The 16,925-nt window shown below is 48.1% G+C and overlaps 1 protein-coding gene across 1 annotated transcript; it reads left to right on the top strand.

Annotated features, from left to right (window-relative positions):
- Window positions 1-6,008: 6,008 nt before the first annotated feature.
- Window positions 6,009-8,226, top strand: LOC124661585 (the record flags this gene model as incomplete). Its single annotated transcript, XM_047199460.1, is given in 4 exon segments — window positions 6,009-6,442; window positions 6,964-7,204; window positions 7,441-7,558; window positions 7,688-8,226. Coding segments are annotated over 4 exon segments (885 nt in total), but the record flags the coding sequence as incomplete, so codon positions are not given.
- Window positions 8,227-16,925: the final 8,699 nt, after the last annotated feature.

The following is a 16,925-nucleotide window of genomic DNA, read 5'->3' as shown; positions in this document are numbered from 1 at the left end:
ACCAAAAGGGGGAGATTGAAAGAACATTTCCCGCCCTTTTGGATTTTGTGTGTTTGATGTCAACACTAGTATATTTTTATGTGTGTTGATGTAGACAGGTACAAGTGTTCGCGATATATTTTTGTTCAGCAAGATGGTCTGCCGACTCCGATGATCTCGCGGTTTTTCTCCCCGGCGGAAGTTCCGGCCCGACCGGCGGAACTTCCGCCCGGTATGTTCCTCGAAGCCCCGTCGATACAGTTTTTGTTTGCTGTTTTGTTCCCCGGCCGGAAGTTCCGCGCGAGTGGCCGGAAGTTCCGGTCGCGGAACTTCCGCCCAACTTCCGGCAAGTTCCGTAAATGCGGAATTGTGGCTCAGCATAGTCCAAGTAAGGTTTTCGGGCAATTCCGGAACTTGGCCGAACTTCCGGCCACCGGAAGTTCCGCCCTAGTTCCGCCCTATCTTTTGTTGACCAGGTCATCCGACGAAGATTCTTCCTCGGCGGAAGTTCCGGCTCGCCCGACCGGTACTTGCAGAGCGCTGAACTTCCGCCATCCTGGCCGGAACTTCCGGTGTTAGTGGATTTCGCCACAACGGTCAGATCTGAGAGCTCCAATCATATAAATAGCTCTCTTCTTCAACGGGACAAGTTGCTCAATCATTGCAAGAAAAATCTGCCAAGCTTCACCACCATTAGAGCCACCTCAAGAACACAACATTTGCAAGATCTCCTTCCTCCCCCAACCAAAGCTCTTGATCTTTGGAGATTCGAAGGAGAAGACACCGATCTACATCCTCACCGAAGCGTTCTTCATTTCCTCCTCATTTGTTTGAGGGATCTCATGCTAGTGTTCCTATTTGGTTTCCTAGTTGATTTGTTGTTGATGTGTTGTATTGTTACAGATTTGGGAGCCTCCAATTCAGTTGTGGATGTGTGCCCCAAGATCCTTGTAAAGGCCCGGTTTCCGCCTCGAGGAAAACCCTTAGTGGACGTGGGCTAGGCCTTTGTGGCGTTGCTCACCGGAGATCTGAGTGAAGCCTGCGTGGCTGTTGGTTTGGCTTTCGTAGCAACCACACTCCTCCAAACGTAGACGTACCTTCTTGCAAAGGAAGGGAACTACGGGAATCATCTCCGTGTCATCGCGTGCTCCACTCTCGGTTACCTCTATCCTATTCTATCTCTCATATTGCGTAGCTATATCTTGCTTAGTTGCTTGCCTTGTCATATAGGTAAATTCACTTAGTTGCATATCTAGAGAATTTACTTTTGTGTCAAGCCTAAATTGAAAAAGAACTAAAAATTGGTTAGCACCTATTCACCCCCCTCTAGGTGCGGCATACGATCCTTTCACCGACGTGCACCTGCACAAATGGATCATGGTAGATCACGCCTTCCACGCGCCGCTGAGTTCACCTTCCTGCACCTTCGCACATTCCGCTACGTCACCATCGATCTAACGGAAGTTCATGCAAGGTTCAAATTCCTCCATATATATAGAGTTAATCTATTTTTATTTTCAATCGTAAACATCTTAGTGCTGAATGTTATCTTCATCAATATATTTTAGATACTACTTCGTCAGCTTTTGCCGTGGCGTAATCGTGCTTGCCCACAAGAACCAGCCGCACAAGATACGGCTTCTGAACCCACTCACAAGGACATTGAACACTATGTTTGAGACGCAGATGCCATCTGTTTTTCTGGAGTCAATCACTGTAATGAAGTCCCCGACTATGGTCTTTGTTTCCACAGGTTACCCAGTGAAAATTGCTTGGGTTGATGAGAGCACTCCAACTAAGGGTATATATGAAGATTGGGGAGAAGGAAGATTTTCGACCATGCTCTATGTTGCATTACCCCGTTCAATGGTGAATTGTATGCAATAGTTGTGGACAATTTTGAGTTCGGAAAATTAGTGTGCACCAACAATGTCCAGTTGGAGCAGCGCGCGAGCACTGTCAACATGGAGACACTATTTTTATTTCCAGAACTTGGAAATGACAAGTTCTACCTTGTGAAGTCGGATGGTGATCTCGTCGCTTGTGTTGTTGGACAACATGCATTTGGAGGAAGGTCAACCAATGGTGTACCGTGTGGACACTGGGAGCCACTCTCTCCATGTTGTCAGTAACATTGGAAGTCATTGATAACGCGTGAAGCACACGTCCGTTGGGAACCCCAAGAGGAAGGTGTGATGCGTACAACAACAAGTTTTCTCTCAGTAAGAAACCAAGGTTATCGAACCAGTAGGAGATGAAGGCCACATGAAGGTTGTTGGTGGAGGAGTGTAGTGCGGCGCAACACCAGGGATTCCGGCGCCAACGTGGAACCTGCACAACACAACCAAAATACTTTGCCCCAACTTAACAGTGAGGTTGTCAATCTCACCGGCTTGCTGTAAACAAAGAATTAAACGTATGGTGTGGAGAATGATGTTTGTTTGTGAAGAACAACAGAGAACAGAGTTTGCAGTAGATTGTATTTCAGATGTAAAAGAATGGACCGGGGTCCACAGTTCACTAGTGGTGTCTCTCCAATAAGATAAATAGCATGTTGGGTGAACAAATTATAGTTGGGCAATTGACAAATAGAGAGGGCATAACAATGCACATACATATCATGATGACTACTATGAGATTTACTTAGAGCATTACGACAAATAACATAGACCGCTATCGAGCATGCATCTATGCCTAAAAAGTCCACCTTCGGGTTAGCATCCGCACCCCTTCTACTATTAAGTTGCAAACAACAGACAATTGCATTAAGTATGGTGCGTAATGTAATCAACACAAATATCCTTAGACAAAGCATTGATGTTTTATCCCTAGTGGCAACATCACATCCACAACCTTAGAACTTTCTATCACTGTCCCAGATTCAATGGAGGCATGAACCCACTATCGAGCATAAATACTCCCTCTTGGAGTCACAAGTATCAACTTGGCCGTAGCCTCTACTAGCAACGGAGAGCATGCAAGATCATAAACAACACATATATGATAGATCAATTAATCAACTTGACATAGTATTCCATATTCATCGGATCCCAACAAACACAACATGTAGCATTACAAATAGACGATCTTGATCATGATAGGCAGCTCACAAGATCTAAACATGATAGCACAAGAGGAGAAGACAACCATCTAGCTATCGCTATGGACCCATAGTCCAAGGATGAACTACTCACGCATCAATCCGGAGGCGGGCATGATGATGTAGAGTCCTCCGGTGATGATTCCCCTCTCCGGCAGGGTGCCGGAGGCGATCTCCTAAATCCCCCGAGATGGGATTGGCGGCGGCGGCGTCTTTGGAACTTGTCTCGTATCGTGGCTCTCGGTACTAGGGCTTTCGCGACGGAGAGAATAAATAGGCGAAGAGGCGTAGTCGGGAGGCGCTCAAGGGGCCCACCCCATAGGGTGGCGCGCCTAGAGGTGGGGCCACGCCGCCCTAGGGTGTGGCTGCCTCGTCGCCCCTCTTCGTATCCTCTTCGGACTTCTGGAAGGCTCTGTGGAAAATAAGACCGTGGGCTTTTGTTTCGTCTAATTCCGAGAATATTTCTCGTGTAGGATTTCGAAACCAAAAACAACGAAAACGAGGAACCGGCGCTTCGGCATCTTGTTAATAGGTTAGTGCCGAAAAATGCATCAAAATGATGTAAAGTGTATATAAAACATGTGAGTATTGTCATATAACTAGCATGGAACATAAGAAATTATAGATACGTTTGAGACGTATTAGTCATGCCTTCTTTGTCCATTATATCCGGTGTATCTCCGTCGACACCAGAGTGCACCCGATACTTCGACCTGGCTGCATCTACTACGCGTATTTGGGTTATATCAGAGAGTACTTTGATGATATAAAGGCCTAGGATGAGTGGCCACTACGTGTGGATAGATTAGGAAACTACGGTCCGAGAAATGAACAAAGCTCATACCGTTTGGAGGATGTATTGCCTGCACACTGCAGACGGAAGGAGTTCAATGAATATTTCCTTCAGATACATGAATGGAGCAACGAAGAAGTATATGTTGAATGAAGAACAGATTCATTCATCCTGGGGTATCCTAATCTTCATGTTGGCCATACATTGCGTCTTGTATTATTTTCAGCTTAGTTTGTCGTGAATATTAACATCGTTATCGGCTGCTTTTGGATGCTGTATGTAGTTTATGTATTATACTTAGTTTTCGTGATTTATTATACTGCTGTGAATTTATCCTATACTAGCTTCTAGATTTGCTACTAGATTTGTTACTAGATTTGTTACCATATTGGGCAAAAAACGAGGGCCAAAAGGCAACAATCATTGAAGAAAGACAGAAATAGAAACTTCTCTAGACTTGATACTAATTTGGTGAAAAGAGAGAGAACTGTTACAGAGAGAGAGAGAGAGGGAAAAAAGTGCTCTTAAAAAGGGATGCCAATTTGGGTCGAGAGAGACAGAACCTAGCTCCTGCTCACGTACAACCAAACGCGGTCTCGTCCTGTCCCACGCGGTCCCTTTCTACCAGCTCCACGCGACGCGGCCCACACGACGCGGCCCGACACGTCAGCACGGAATGGTCAACTAAACGGGAATCCTCCCGTCGGAGCTCCTTCTGCGGGTTTCAGACTAGGGCTTGGGGAAAATTGAGGAAAAACTAAGGAGCTGGAGAAAACTGAGTACAACTAAGGACCCGAGGGCACGAAAATAGAAATCCCTTTTATTAAACATATGTACGATGGAGATTTTAGTCGACTCTATGATTTAAGCAAAATCTCGGGGGCTACTGACATAGGTATGCCGGCTAGGCATGTCGAATAAGTACCCTGGGTCTACAGTGAAGCATGAAGTCTATGGACTCGAAGCTTGGGAGGCATAAGGTTGAAGGCTTTCGGGTTATGAAAGTAGAGATGTAATAGAAAACTTGTATCAATATAGGAAAAGCCCAATGCGGCCCGACAGTTTACAACTTGTATGACACGGAAAAGTCTCGGCTTCGCCTCCTATATAAAAGGGAAGCCGAGGAAGAAGAAGGGATCAAAATCATTGTAACCCTAGTTACCATAATTTTGAGTTGAGCACCTTTGTACGACTGAACCTTCGAGATCTACTTGCTCTCTACTTCTTACGAAACCTTAAATCTACAATGCATAGGCATTGATGAGTTAATCTCTCGTCACCAAGAAATGAGGATACCCTAGAGTTTCAGCCTACACAATGTTACGTATCATCGAATAATACTACAAAAGGTTCACACAACTAAGACCTTCATGTTATATGTTGGGATCGTTGTGGTTATCAACTGCTCGACAACGATCATTGACCGAAAGGTTGTTCCGGGCATGCCCACATATATCTGAACCCATATATGGAAGGCACCAAAAGGATGTAGATTTATTCCGGAACGTTTTGGAAAGATCTGAAGTATTTCGGAAGGTAGAATATGATTCGGGAAGGGGTAGGCCTGGAGGGGCACCATGGGCCTTGGCCGCATGGGCCCTAGCATGGCCGGCGAACAAGAGAGGGGAAGAGTCCTCCCGGGCAACTACAATCTGTAATTGGCATGTTTCCCATTTTATCCTTGACCTGGCGCAGACGCGCAGTCCAGCTAGCGGGAAGCAACGGTAAGTTTGCGCCGGCGCCACCTACCTACCCCCAACCCAACGGCTTTGTATTGTACTAGCCGCGTCGTCTCGAGCTCCACCACTCCACACCGCACAAAAAAAAAAGGAAAGCAGTTTTTATATGAAAGAAGAAAAGGTACAAGCGGCCAGCCAGCCAGCAGCCAGCCAGCGCGCGTGCGACCGAGACGAGGCAGGCGACCCAACCAAGTACCAACCCTAGCCTAGCCAACGCGGCGGCAAAGAAAGAACCATGGGCAAGCTCCTCTGCGACGCCTCCTCCACCGCCGTTGCCCCCGCCGCCGACCCGCTCCCTCCGCCCTCATCCCCCGCGCCACCATCTCCATCCCCCTCGACCCACCTCCTCACCTGGCCATCCCCATCCCCATCCCCATCCCCATCCCCATCCGCATCCACCTGGTCCGCCGTCTGGTCCCTCGACGACCAGCAGCGCCGCCGCCTGCTCCAAATCCACGACCGCGGCGTCGCCTGGAAACCCCCCACCTCCCTTTCACCCGAACCCGTCCTCATCCTCCGCCTCGACCACGGCGGCGAGGTCGACTCCGACGGCAACTGCCTCTTCACGGCCGCGCGGACGGCCGCCAGTGCCAAGGCCACGCCACGCGAGCTACGCCACCGCTCCGTGCGCAGATTCCAGAGCGTCTACGCGGAGGCCCAGGCCGCAGACAGGGACGCGGTGGACGCGGCCGTGCGGCACCTCTACGCGCCGGATCTGGGGACCGGGTGGGGCGTCCACGTGGTGCAGGAGGTCAAGCTGCTCGCCAGAAAGGACCAGCGACAGGGGATGGACGGAGCTATCAAGGAGCTCGTCGACATCGGGATCCAGAGGTAATAACCACCCTTGCCTGCAACAACGGATCTGCTTGCCCCCGTGCATTCATGCATGCCTGCCTGCCTACCACCGGATCCTTGAAAGATCCTTCCTTGCGCTTATTGAAATGATAATATGGGAACTGCCTGGAATGAAATCTCGATTCTTTAGACTCAACTTTCTTGACTGATTCCTTTCTGTTCCTCAATTTGAAATCCTGAAATCATATCAAAACTGCCTGAAATGATACGGTCTTGAATTCTTCCTGAAATGATATCAGTTACGGAAATCTCAATTTGATTTATAGTACCAATCAGTTAAGGCTGGAAGCACTTTGTACAGTTGAGGTTGTCAACTGATTCTCCAAGTTGTATGTGCTCATTATCTTTATGTTCTTCACTGCCTTACAAAGAAAAAGTTTAGGCTTTTGCTTCTCAATTTTTTTTCCTGTTTATAGGCGTAGATGCGCAGAAACACCAATGTTTTGTGTGTGTGTGTGTGTGTGTGTGTGCTCATCATCCTCTTCACTGCCCTGCAGGGAAACGGCTGCCGAGACCATCTACAAGGAGAGGTGCATCGCCGTGAATGATGGGGACAGCTGGGCCAAGTACATGTCCATCTCCGGTTCCGCGGAGGACGAGCATGACATCATCACCCTGCAGTACACGGAGGAGGGCCTGCTGACTGTCGACGAGAACCGGGATGGCCGCGCGGCTGCGTTTGGTGATGACATCGCCATCGAGTGCCTTGCCACCGACTTCAAGAGAGAAGTTTTTGTGGTAAAGTCTACTATAAACGTGCTTCTGTGATAATAATAATATATGTGTGCTGTCTTGCAGTCCAACTGGCCACTGTTTCATGCCTGAATTTTCTGTCATAGTTTAACTACCATTTTACATTGTGATCTGATCTATAGAATTGACAACTGTTTTGTGCCTGCACCTGTGGTAGTTTATATAGCATTTTACATTGTGATATGATCTGATTGCCGTTTCTGATTTTGTGGCATTGGCAGGTGCAAGCACATGGTGCGGATGCAATGGTTGATGAGGAAAACTGTGTATTCTTCCTCCCGCACCGTCCTCGAGGAGAAATCTGCGACACCCCAATTTTCCTTTTCATGAAGGGAACAGGTGTGTTGCCTGTTCACTGTCTCTCTGTGGTTTCTCTTCTGCAAGTCAATACGTAGTATAGCTGATATGCGTGCCGTGTCAGTAAACAATATTTCTTCCCTGAGACCCTAACACATCTTTTGCTTGCAGCGTGGTGTGGCGCTGGTGCGGACCACTACGAGCCCCTGGTCGCCACCGTCCTCGAGGGCATCACTGCAGACAAGGCGGCCGTCGTGCTTTGATCCTGTCCCGACATATCGCTGTTGTAGTAGTTTTAGTTGTCGGCGAGTGCAGTCGAGCCAATTTTGTCACAGGAGGGAGGAGCTAGAGTGCCGGATTGTGGAGCAACGTATATGGCCAGGAGAGAGTGAGATGGTCTGTCTAACTGCGTATTTGCTGGGTGAAGAACATCCTGAAGGCTGAAGCTGTGTGTACCTTTTTGTAATTTGCTGCTGTTGTTGACTTGTTGTATGTGTTTTTTTGGTAGGTTCTGACTGCTGCTAGAGATTGAGAGGTATTGAGAGGGTGGTAGAACACCGATGATAGATTGCTGCTGTTGTATTGCCATTGTTGGCTGTCATTTTTTCCCCTATTTCCTCCTCGCTTGAGGAGAGCCCTTCAATTTTTTTTGGGAGCTTGGAGGAGCATGATAATGGTTCAACAGTCTGAATGGATCTGGTTCAGTTGAATTTCTTCTTGGTGCTGGGGTGAAGTACATTTTTTTCTAGCCTGTTCCCTGTGTAGCCTCTGTTCTTGTACTACCTCTTTTGTAAGTTGCTGCTGTTGTTGTATGTGTTTTTTTTGGTATGTTCTGGCTGCTGCTAGAGATTGAGAGATGTACTGACAGGGTGGTAGAATACCGACGGTAGATTGCTGTTGTTGTATTTGCCATTGTTGGCCGGCATTTTCCCCCTATCGCCTCCTTCGTGAGGAGAGCTCTTCCATCTTTTGGGTGCTTGTAGGAGCATGATCATGGCTTTACAGTCCGAATGGAACAGATTCAGTTAAATTTCTTGGTGGTGGGGTTGTTGGAGTTTGCATCTCGCAGTTCCCTTCTTCTACTATACAAGATTTACATGTGCGCCTTGGTCCACGATCTTGTGGAGCTCATGCCAATATTTATTTTATATAATGACAATAAAATTTAGGGCGTGTTTGGATGTTTTCTCGCTTCCAAAAATCTGTTGATCCTGCTTCGTAGGGACGATTCCAGCTTCCGTGAGGAGTAGGGAACCTTCAGCACAGCTTCTCGTGTTGGTTGGGCTCAAAGCCCATGTCTAGTGGGCCAGCCTGCTGGGAGGCAGCGGTCTAGCCTGAAAGCCCACAATCGAGCCAGCTTTGGAACGCAGTTCTTTATCGCGATTTTGGCCGCCGATGCGGGTTGACTACCGGCTGCTGCTCAGGGAGGTCGAAACAACGGGGCAGAGGAGCGACCCGGCCGATTGGGACCTGGCAGCGCGCGAGGTCAAAATCTGCGTCGTCAGTTGGTGTCGCGAGATTAGTACCTAGTATAGCGTCAGCTCAATACGCGATGAAATTTCATATCCGCACCTCGCATACGCAGCTGTATACAAGGGCCGCCGCGTACGATACTGAGCGAGGAGTTAATGACATTTACTGCCATGGTGCAGGATAGTTACGCGTATGCTGTACCATGTCACTTAATTGCGAGTAATTATGATTTTAATTGGTCAAACTAAGACCAATTAGTGCTATCAAAAATATAGCAAGAGGAAATTAAGCGTTGACTACTAACAATTAGCATGACATGAAGTTGATTTTCGAGTTCCTCCCTAGAGAAATACCAAAGACTCGGATTTGCGCATTGAGATTAGAACCCTCTATTTACAAATCATATTTGTGCGTCTTTCACATTGTTGCAAAAACTCATCAACAATTTTTAAAACATCATGATAAAATGTTGACTGTAATAAGATGCCATTTTGTACTAATGGTTTTGTGTTATAAAAATATTTTTGAAACATTCTTTTTAAAATATGGAAATATGTATTAGCAGTTCTTCCAATTAATCAATGATGGAAAACATGACGTTTGTTAACGCAGGATCATTTGGATCCGAAGAAAATATACACATTCTTTTGTTACCGCATGACCATTTGGATTAGAAGAAAAAATGAGAAAATTACTAAATTGGAATGGATCAAAGGAAATCAGGATCATTTGGATCGGAAGAAAAGATAGACATTCTCTTGTAACCGCATGACCATTTGGATCAGAAGAAAAAATAAATAAAAAAATACTAAATTGGAATATGAGATCAAAGGAAATCTGTACAAATTCAACCCGGCCGAGAGAACACCAAAAAGAAACACAATAGTGCTTAGAGAAACGAGAGACGAGACGACTCCGCATACAGATTGACTGCAATAAAAGTCTATCGCATTTAAAATTATTAAGTTCAAAGTCAATTTCGTACATGTTGAGTAATTCTCTTTCTGATTTATCCATGTGATAAATATATTTAGTTCACCAATTATTCGACTGAGTTCTAGACAAATTCATGAACAAAAGTAACATTCTCTTAACACTGACCCATTCGGATCTGAAGAAAAAATATACAGGTTCTTTTTACCAAATAGGAATGAGATCAAGAAAAATCTGTACAAATCAAGGGTACAAGAAGACTGAGAGAAAACAAAACAAAAAAAAAAACTACAGTACGTCAAGAGAATCAGACGAAGACGACTAGGCGGCTTAGAGGGAGACGAAGGACGCGACGACCGTGATCGTGCCAGTCGCGAGCACGTCCACGAGGAAGCAGAGCGCGAAGAAGAGGAAGCAGAGCTCACGCACGAACCTGCGCAGCTTCACGACAGCTCCGCCGCGTGACCCGGCAGCGACCGTGACGACCTCGGCCACCCCTGGTGGACACGAAGAGCGTGCCTCCGAGCACGCTGGTTCCGGCGAAGGAGACGACGCTGGCGAAGACATTCGGTGCACCGTTGCCGAGTGAGAGGAGCGCGTGACGCCGGCCACGGCGGGCGGGAGGCGCAGCGCAGCGAAGAGTCCCTCGAGCGAGGCGCAGAAGTACTCGGACGCGGTGTCCCCGAGGAGGTAGAAGAGCACCACCATCCAGAGCAAGAACGCGACGTACCCTAAGTGGCGACCCTCGCGGTCCACGCCGTCGTCGTCTCCGTCGACTACCACCTCGCCCCGAAGCACCCCATCTCGGCGGCCTACGACGACGCCTTCGCAGCCCTCAAGGCGGCCGTCCTCGCATGCCGACCGGACAGCATCGAGCCCTTGGTCGCCGCGTCCTCATCACTTGTGAGCATGAGAAGGAGGCGCCGCCTCGACTCGCTGTCGGCCTGGACGAAGGTGGGCGCCGCCCCGACTCACCGTTGATGGCCACTGCGCCTCGCCAAGAAGCCCTCCTCAGCCGCCCGAGTTAGCTCGCAGCGCCGCACTGCCGCCGTGGTGAGGCATGATGGCCGGCCAGGAGGTGCGCTGGAGCTCGATGGCGCGCATGCCAGTGAGCATCTAGTACAACAGCCGTAGTGCGCTGGACTCCTCTATCGAATGAGAACCTACACATAAAAACTCGGATTTGAAGAACCAGGTATGGATCGACTGAATAATTAGGACTGAACCAAAACCAAAAAACTTACATTGCAGTTCATTGGAGCGGAATCCGTCCGGCCTGGTGCTTGCGGCGGCCGTCGTTCTTATTCAGGTACAGAGTTCGGATTCAACGATGAGGATGAAGAAATAGACATAGTGCCTGGTTTCGCTGAAGAAGAACTAGAGAGCATGGGGAGGTTGGACTGATGAACAGCTGCAGATCTTTGAATTGCTAAAGAGTTGGGGTTCTTGATGAGTTGGGGAAGAGGATGAGGCGTGTGCTTGGTTAAATATGGCAGGAGTCGTCGCCAACCGGCTTTGGTACAGGCCGCGGCCGGAGTTAAAGCCATGCCAACCCTACTGCCCATGATTTATTGGCGTAGGACATAACTCTGAACAAACTGATAATACTCCCTCCGTCCCAGTTCGCAAGGCAAAGTTTTCAAATATCTTGGTCCAAGGTGAATTCTCATTGGCTCTAAATTTGCACGTTAAAACATGCAAAAACTTTGCCTTTCACATGCATGGAGTACTAGTGCGCGATGGTTTCACATGCATGGAGTACTAGTGTGTGGTGGGAGATGAAAAGAGGAGTGTTTGCATGCAAAAATGAATTAGTTTACTCCCATATTAAATGCAAAATGTGCCTAGGAGGTGAGGGATTTTGGGACAAATATTTTTTGGGAATTTGCTTTGCGAACTGGGACGGAGGGAGTACATGCTTTGGCGTTAATACAGTGCTAATCTCTAACAACGGGACGGGCACGATATCATCCTCGCCCATTGCCAGGTTCCGTTGAGCATTTCCGGGCAGAGGACCTACTACTATTGGTGCGGTTCGAGGCACTGGGGCGGAGGCGGCCGGAAGAGACTCGATCAGGGTAGCCTGAGCTCGTGCGCCTTGGCGCATGATCCCGTAAAATTTACGCTGATATACTATTTGTTTAACAACAATGATAAAAGGTGAATAAATGATAAAGTGTAATTTAGATTTTACAAAACAATGTCAATAGTATGAAATTAGGATCACATCAAACAACAAACAGTTAGGAAAATATGGAAATATATTACGAAAACTAAACACCTTATGTGATACGGGGCGACTTTTGGTCTTCACCGCATCATGTGCTTCTTCGCCAAGACGGCACGCAAAGGTGCATCCTCTCCTTTATGCGTGCCTACAATCGCCTATGTGGAACGATATACTACTTCATATTCCGTTACATCTTGATGATAGGAACTTAACGACAAGTACGGAGGGAAGGAAGGATGGCACGGAGACCCGAGGACGCAAGGACGATGTCACGGAGGCATGAAAGAGAAGAAGGAAGCGGAAGGGATGGACGCTCCAGGCCGGTACTGCCGCTGCACCATGGCCGGCATTGCCGCCCCCGCCGGCACTGCCGCTGCACCAAGGCCGGCACTGCCACCCGACGCACCCTGGCACTGCCGGCCTCCCCACACCGGCACTGCCGCCGAGGCCGCGGCCACTTATAATATGAACCCTAGTTGCCACATGTATGGTTGTGTGCTTGTATCTTTGTTTCCCAAAATACCCCTCCTTAGTGGTTCCCTATAAATAGACACCCACCTCCACCTTCATTAAGTTTGACATAACTTGAGTGAGAACTTGGCTTATGCCTCCACCATCCCTTTGGGATTAGGGAAACCCCCTCCTCTCTTAGACACAAATCTATGAGTTGTATCAAGGCACTTCTTATATGATTTATCTTTCGCACTTGTGATTCTACCGCGGTCTCTCACACGTGTGACTCCATAGATCGTATATCGGTCTTTCTCTCGGGAATTCTACCTCGTGTCTCTCCTTGAGGGATTCTATCGTGATAGTGGTTCGGGCTATCGGGAGTAAACCAGAATTGTATCGGGTTGTGTTGCGTGCGTTCGTCGTGTTCTTCGTGTTCATCCCTCACCCCCTCTTGTTCTTTGTCAATTCGTGAGATCGGGCAACCCACGTGGCCTTAGGCCTCATCATATGGTATCAGAGCAAAAGTTGCCACGAATTTGACCCCCAATTCCACCGATTTTCGTCCAAAAAAATTTCCCAAAAAATTACCCCAAAAAATAGCTCGAAATTTGATCCACGGATCTGATGTTATTGGTGTTGATCTACTACTTCCCATATTTTCCCCCTTCGAATTCGTTCAATTTCATGCAAATCTGGTGAGTTTTGGTGCTCCCGTGTTCAAGTTCGTGAAGAACTGGGAAGAACAACACGAGCGTGCTGCCCTCCATCCCCTCCCTGTCCCACTGCGCCGCCGCCTGGCCTTCCCGCCGCTATCCCTGGCCCACCCCGCCATCTGCCGCTCGATCCGCCCTGCTCCCGCTCACCGGCGGCCGACGCACACACGCGCAACCCCATCCACCGCGTGGCCGCCCCATCCGCTCGCTCCAGGCCCCACTGATGACGCGTTAAGCACACGCCCGTTGGGAACCCCAAGTGGAAGGTGTGATGCGTACAGCAGCAAGTTTCCCTCAGTAAGAAAACAAGGTTTATCGAACCAGTAGGAGCCAAGAAACACGTTGAAGGTTGATGGCGGCGGGATGTAGTCACTACAAGAGAACCCCTCCTAAAGCAACAGATACTTAGCACCGAATTACATACGTGTTGCAAAAGAAAATCGTAGATACACATGTATGCGTTGCAGTCTACATTCGCGTCCAATACATATGAACCTATAAAAAATAATTATGGGCCTAGCCCACTAAGGATCACTCCCTTATATCTCAACCCCACCATCGCACACAACGCCCACGCCCCCACGAACACACGCTCCTCGTCTCCCTAGACCTAGCCGCCTCCCTCCTCTAGTCCTCTTCCCCAGGGTGCCGGTTGGTCGTGGCGAGATTGGCATCGCTCGCTGGTGAAGTGCCTCACGGTGATACGTCTTACTGTTTGGAAGAGGAACGACGACGTCTCGAGCTGCTGATGTGATCGGGATTTGATCATGGCTTGCAGTCGTGTCCCACAAGATCCCAGTGCAGCTAAGATGGATTTGGTACTACTTCGATCTGAAATTCCTTTGTATGTTTTTCCTCTCCAACCTCCTAACCCATGTTTTTTTTCCATTGGCTGACGTTGGCAGGAAGCACGGTGGTTTCTTCATGCAGGAACTTGGGTGAGGCACCGTGGAGTCATCAAAGCCACCAGCCACCTATGAGCCTCCGTTCTCCCTCCTATAGGTGATTCATTTTTTATTGTGCATCTTGTAGGATAACGTAGCATAGAAAACAAAAATTTTCCTACCGCGAACACGCAATCCAAGCCAAGATGCAATCTAGAAGACGGTAGCAACGAGGGGGTATCGAGTCTCACCCTTGAAGAGATTCCAAAGCCTACAAGATGAGGCTCTTGTTGCTGCGGTAGACGTTCACTTGCCGCTTGCAAAAGCGCGTAGAAGATCTTGATCACGATCGGTTCCGGCGCCACGAACGGGCAGCACCTCCGTACTCGGTCACACGTTCGGTTGTTGATGAAGACGACGTCCACCTCCCCGTTCCGGCGGGCAGCGGAAGTAGTAGCTCCTCTTGAATCCGACAGCACGACGGCGTGGTGTCGGTGGTGGTGGAGAAGTCCGGCGGAGCTTCGCTAAGCGTGCGGGAAGTGGAGGAGCGAGGCGGCTAGGGTTTGGGGAGAGGGGGCGCCGGCCACTATAGGGGTGCGGCCACCTTGGTGGTGTTTGAGGTGGCCGGCCCCCTCCCCTTGTCCCTCATTATATAGGTGGAACCCCAAGAGGTGGTGTCCAAGTCTTCGAATAAGACCCGAACCAAATCCTTCCATAGGAGGGGGTAATCCTAGCCCAACTAGGACTCCCACCCAAAGGTGGGATTCCCACCTCCCATGTGGGGGGTGGCCGGCCCCTAAGGGGAGTCCACTTGGGACTCCTCCCCACTAGGGTTGGCCGGCCATGGGGGGTGGAGTCCCTTGTGGACTCCACCTTCCTTGGTGGTTTCTTCCGGACTTTTCTAGAACCTTCTAGAACCTTCCATAGAACCTTCCGCGACATTTTATTCACATAAAATGACATCCTATATATGAATCTTATTCTCCGGACCATTCCGGGACTCCTCGTGATGTCCGGGATCACATCCGGGACTCCGAACAAATATTCCAACTTCATTCCATATTCAAGAACTACCATTTCAACATCCAACTTTAAGTGTGTCACCCTACGGTTCGAGAACTATGCGGACATGGTTGAGTACTCACTCCGACCAATAACCAATAGCGGGATCCGGAGATCCATAATGGCTCCCACATATTCAACGATGACTTTAGTGATCGAATGAACCATTCACATACATTACCAATTCCCTTTGTCTCGCGATATTTTACTTGTCCGAGGTTTGATCTTCGGTATCACTCTATACCTTGTTCAACCTCGTCTCTCGACAAGTACTCTTTTACTCGTACCGTGGTATGTGGTCTCTTATGAACTCATTCATATGCTTGCAAGACATTAGACGACATTCCACCGAGAGGGCCCAGAGTATATCTATCCGTCATCGGGATGGACAAATCCCACTATTGATCCATATGCCTCAACTCATACTTTCCGGATACTTAATCCCACCTTTATAGCCACCCATTTACGCAGTGGTGTTTGGTGTAATCAAAGTACCTTTCCGGTATAAGTGATTTACATGATCTCATGGTCATAAGGACTAGGTAACTATGTATCGAAAGCTTATAGCAAATAACTTAATGACGAGATCTTATGCTACGCTTAATTGGGTGTGTCCATTACATCATTCATATAATGATATAACCTTGTTATTAATAACATCCAATGTTCATGATTATGAAACTAATCATCCATTAATCAACAAGCTAGTTTAAGAGGCATACTAGGGACTTCTTGTTGTCTACATATCACACATGTACTAATGTTTCGGTTAATACAATTCTAGCATGATATATAAACATTTATCATAAACATAAAGATATAAATAATAACCACTTTATTATTGCCTCTAGGGCATATCTCCTTCGATCTCCCACTTGCACTAGAGTCAATAATCTAGATTACATAGTAATATACCTAACACCCATGGCATTCCGGTGTTGGTCATGCTTTGCCCTAGGGAGAGCTTTAGTCAACGGATCTGCTACATTCGGATCGGTGTGTACTTTGCAAATCTTTACTTCTCCATCTTCGATGTACTCGCGAATCGAGTGGTAACGCAGCTTGATATGCTTCGGCCTCTTGTGTGACCTTGGTTCTTGTGCATTGGCGATGGCACCCATGTTATCACGGTAAATGATTAATGGGTCCAATGCACTAGGAACCACACCGAGCTCTACAATGAACCTCTTCATCCATACCGCTTCGATGAAGCCTCCGAAGCCGCTATGTACTCGATTCTGTTGAAGACTTCGCCACCGTGCACCGCTTCGAGCTTGCCCGGCCTCACTGCAGCACCATTCAATATAAACACGTACCCGCATTGTGACTTAGAGTCATCGGGATCAGTGTTCCAACTTGCATCGGTGTAACCGTTTACAACGAGCTCTTGGTCACCTCCATAACAAAGAAACATATCCTTAGTTCTTTTCAAGTACTTCGGGATATTCTTGACCGCTGTCCGATGTTCCATTCCTGGATCACTTTGATATCTCGCTAGTCAAACTAACAGCATGTGCTATATCCGGTCTAGTACATAGCATGGCATACATGATAGATCCTACTCGCCGAGGCATAGGGGATATTATTCATCCTTTCTCTTTCTTCTGCAGTAGCCGGTCCTTGAGTCTTACTCAATACCTTGCCCGGTAACATAGGTAAGA

Source organism: Lolium rigidum, chromosome 6, assembly GCF_022539505.1.
Source record: "Lolium rigidum isolate FL_2022 chromosome 6, APGP_CSIRO_Lrig_0.1, whole genome shotgun sequence".
In the NCBI taxonomy this organism is placed as follows: Eukaryota; Viridiplantae; Streptophyta; class Magnoliopsida; order Poales; family Poaceae; genus Lolium; species Lolium rigidum.
This window is presented reverse-complemented; position numbering and strand designations above follow the sequence as displayed.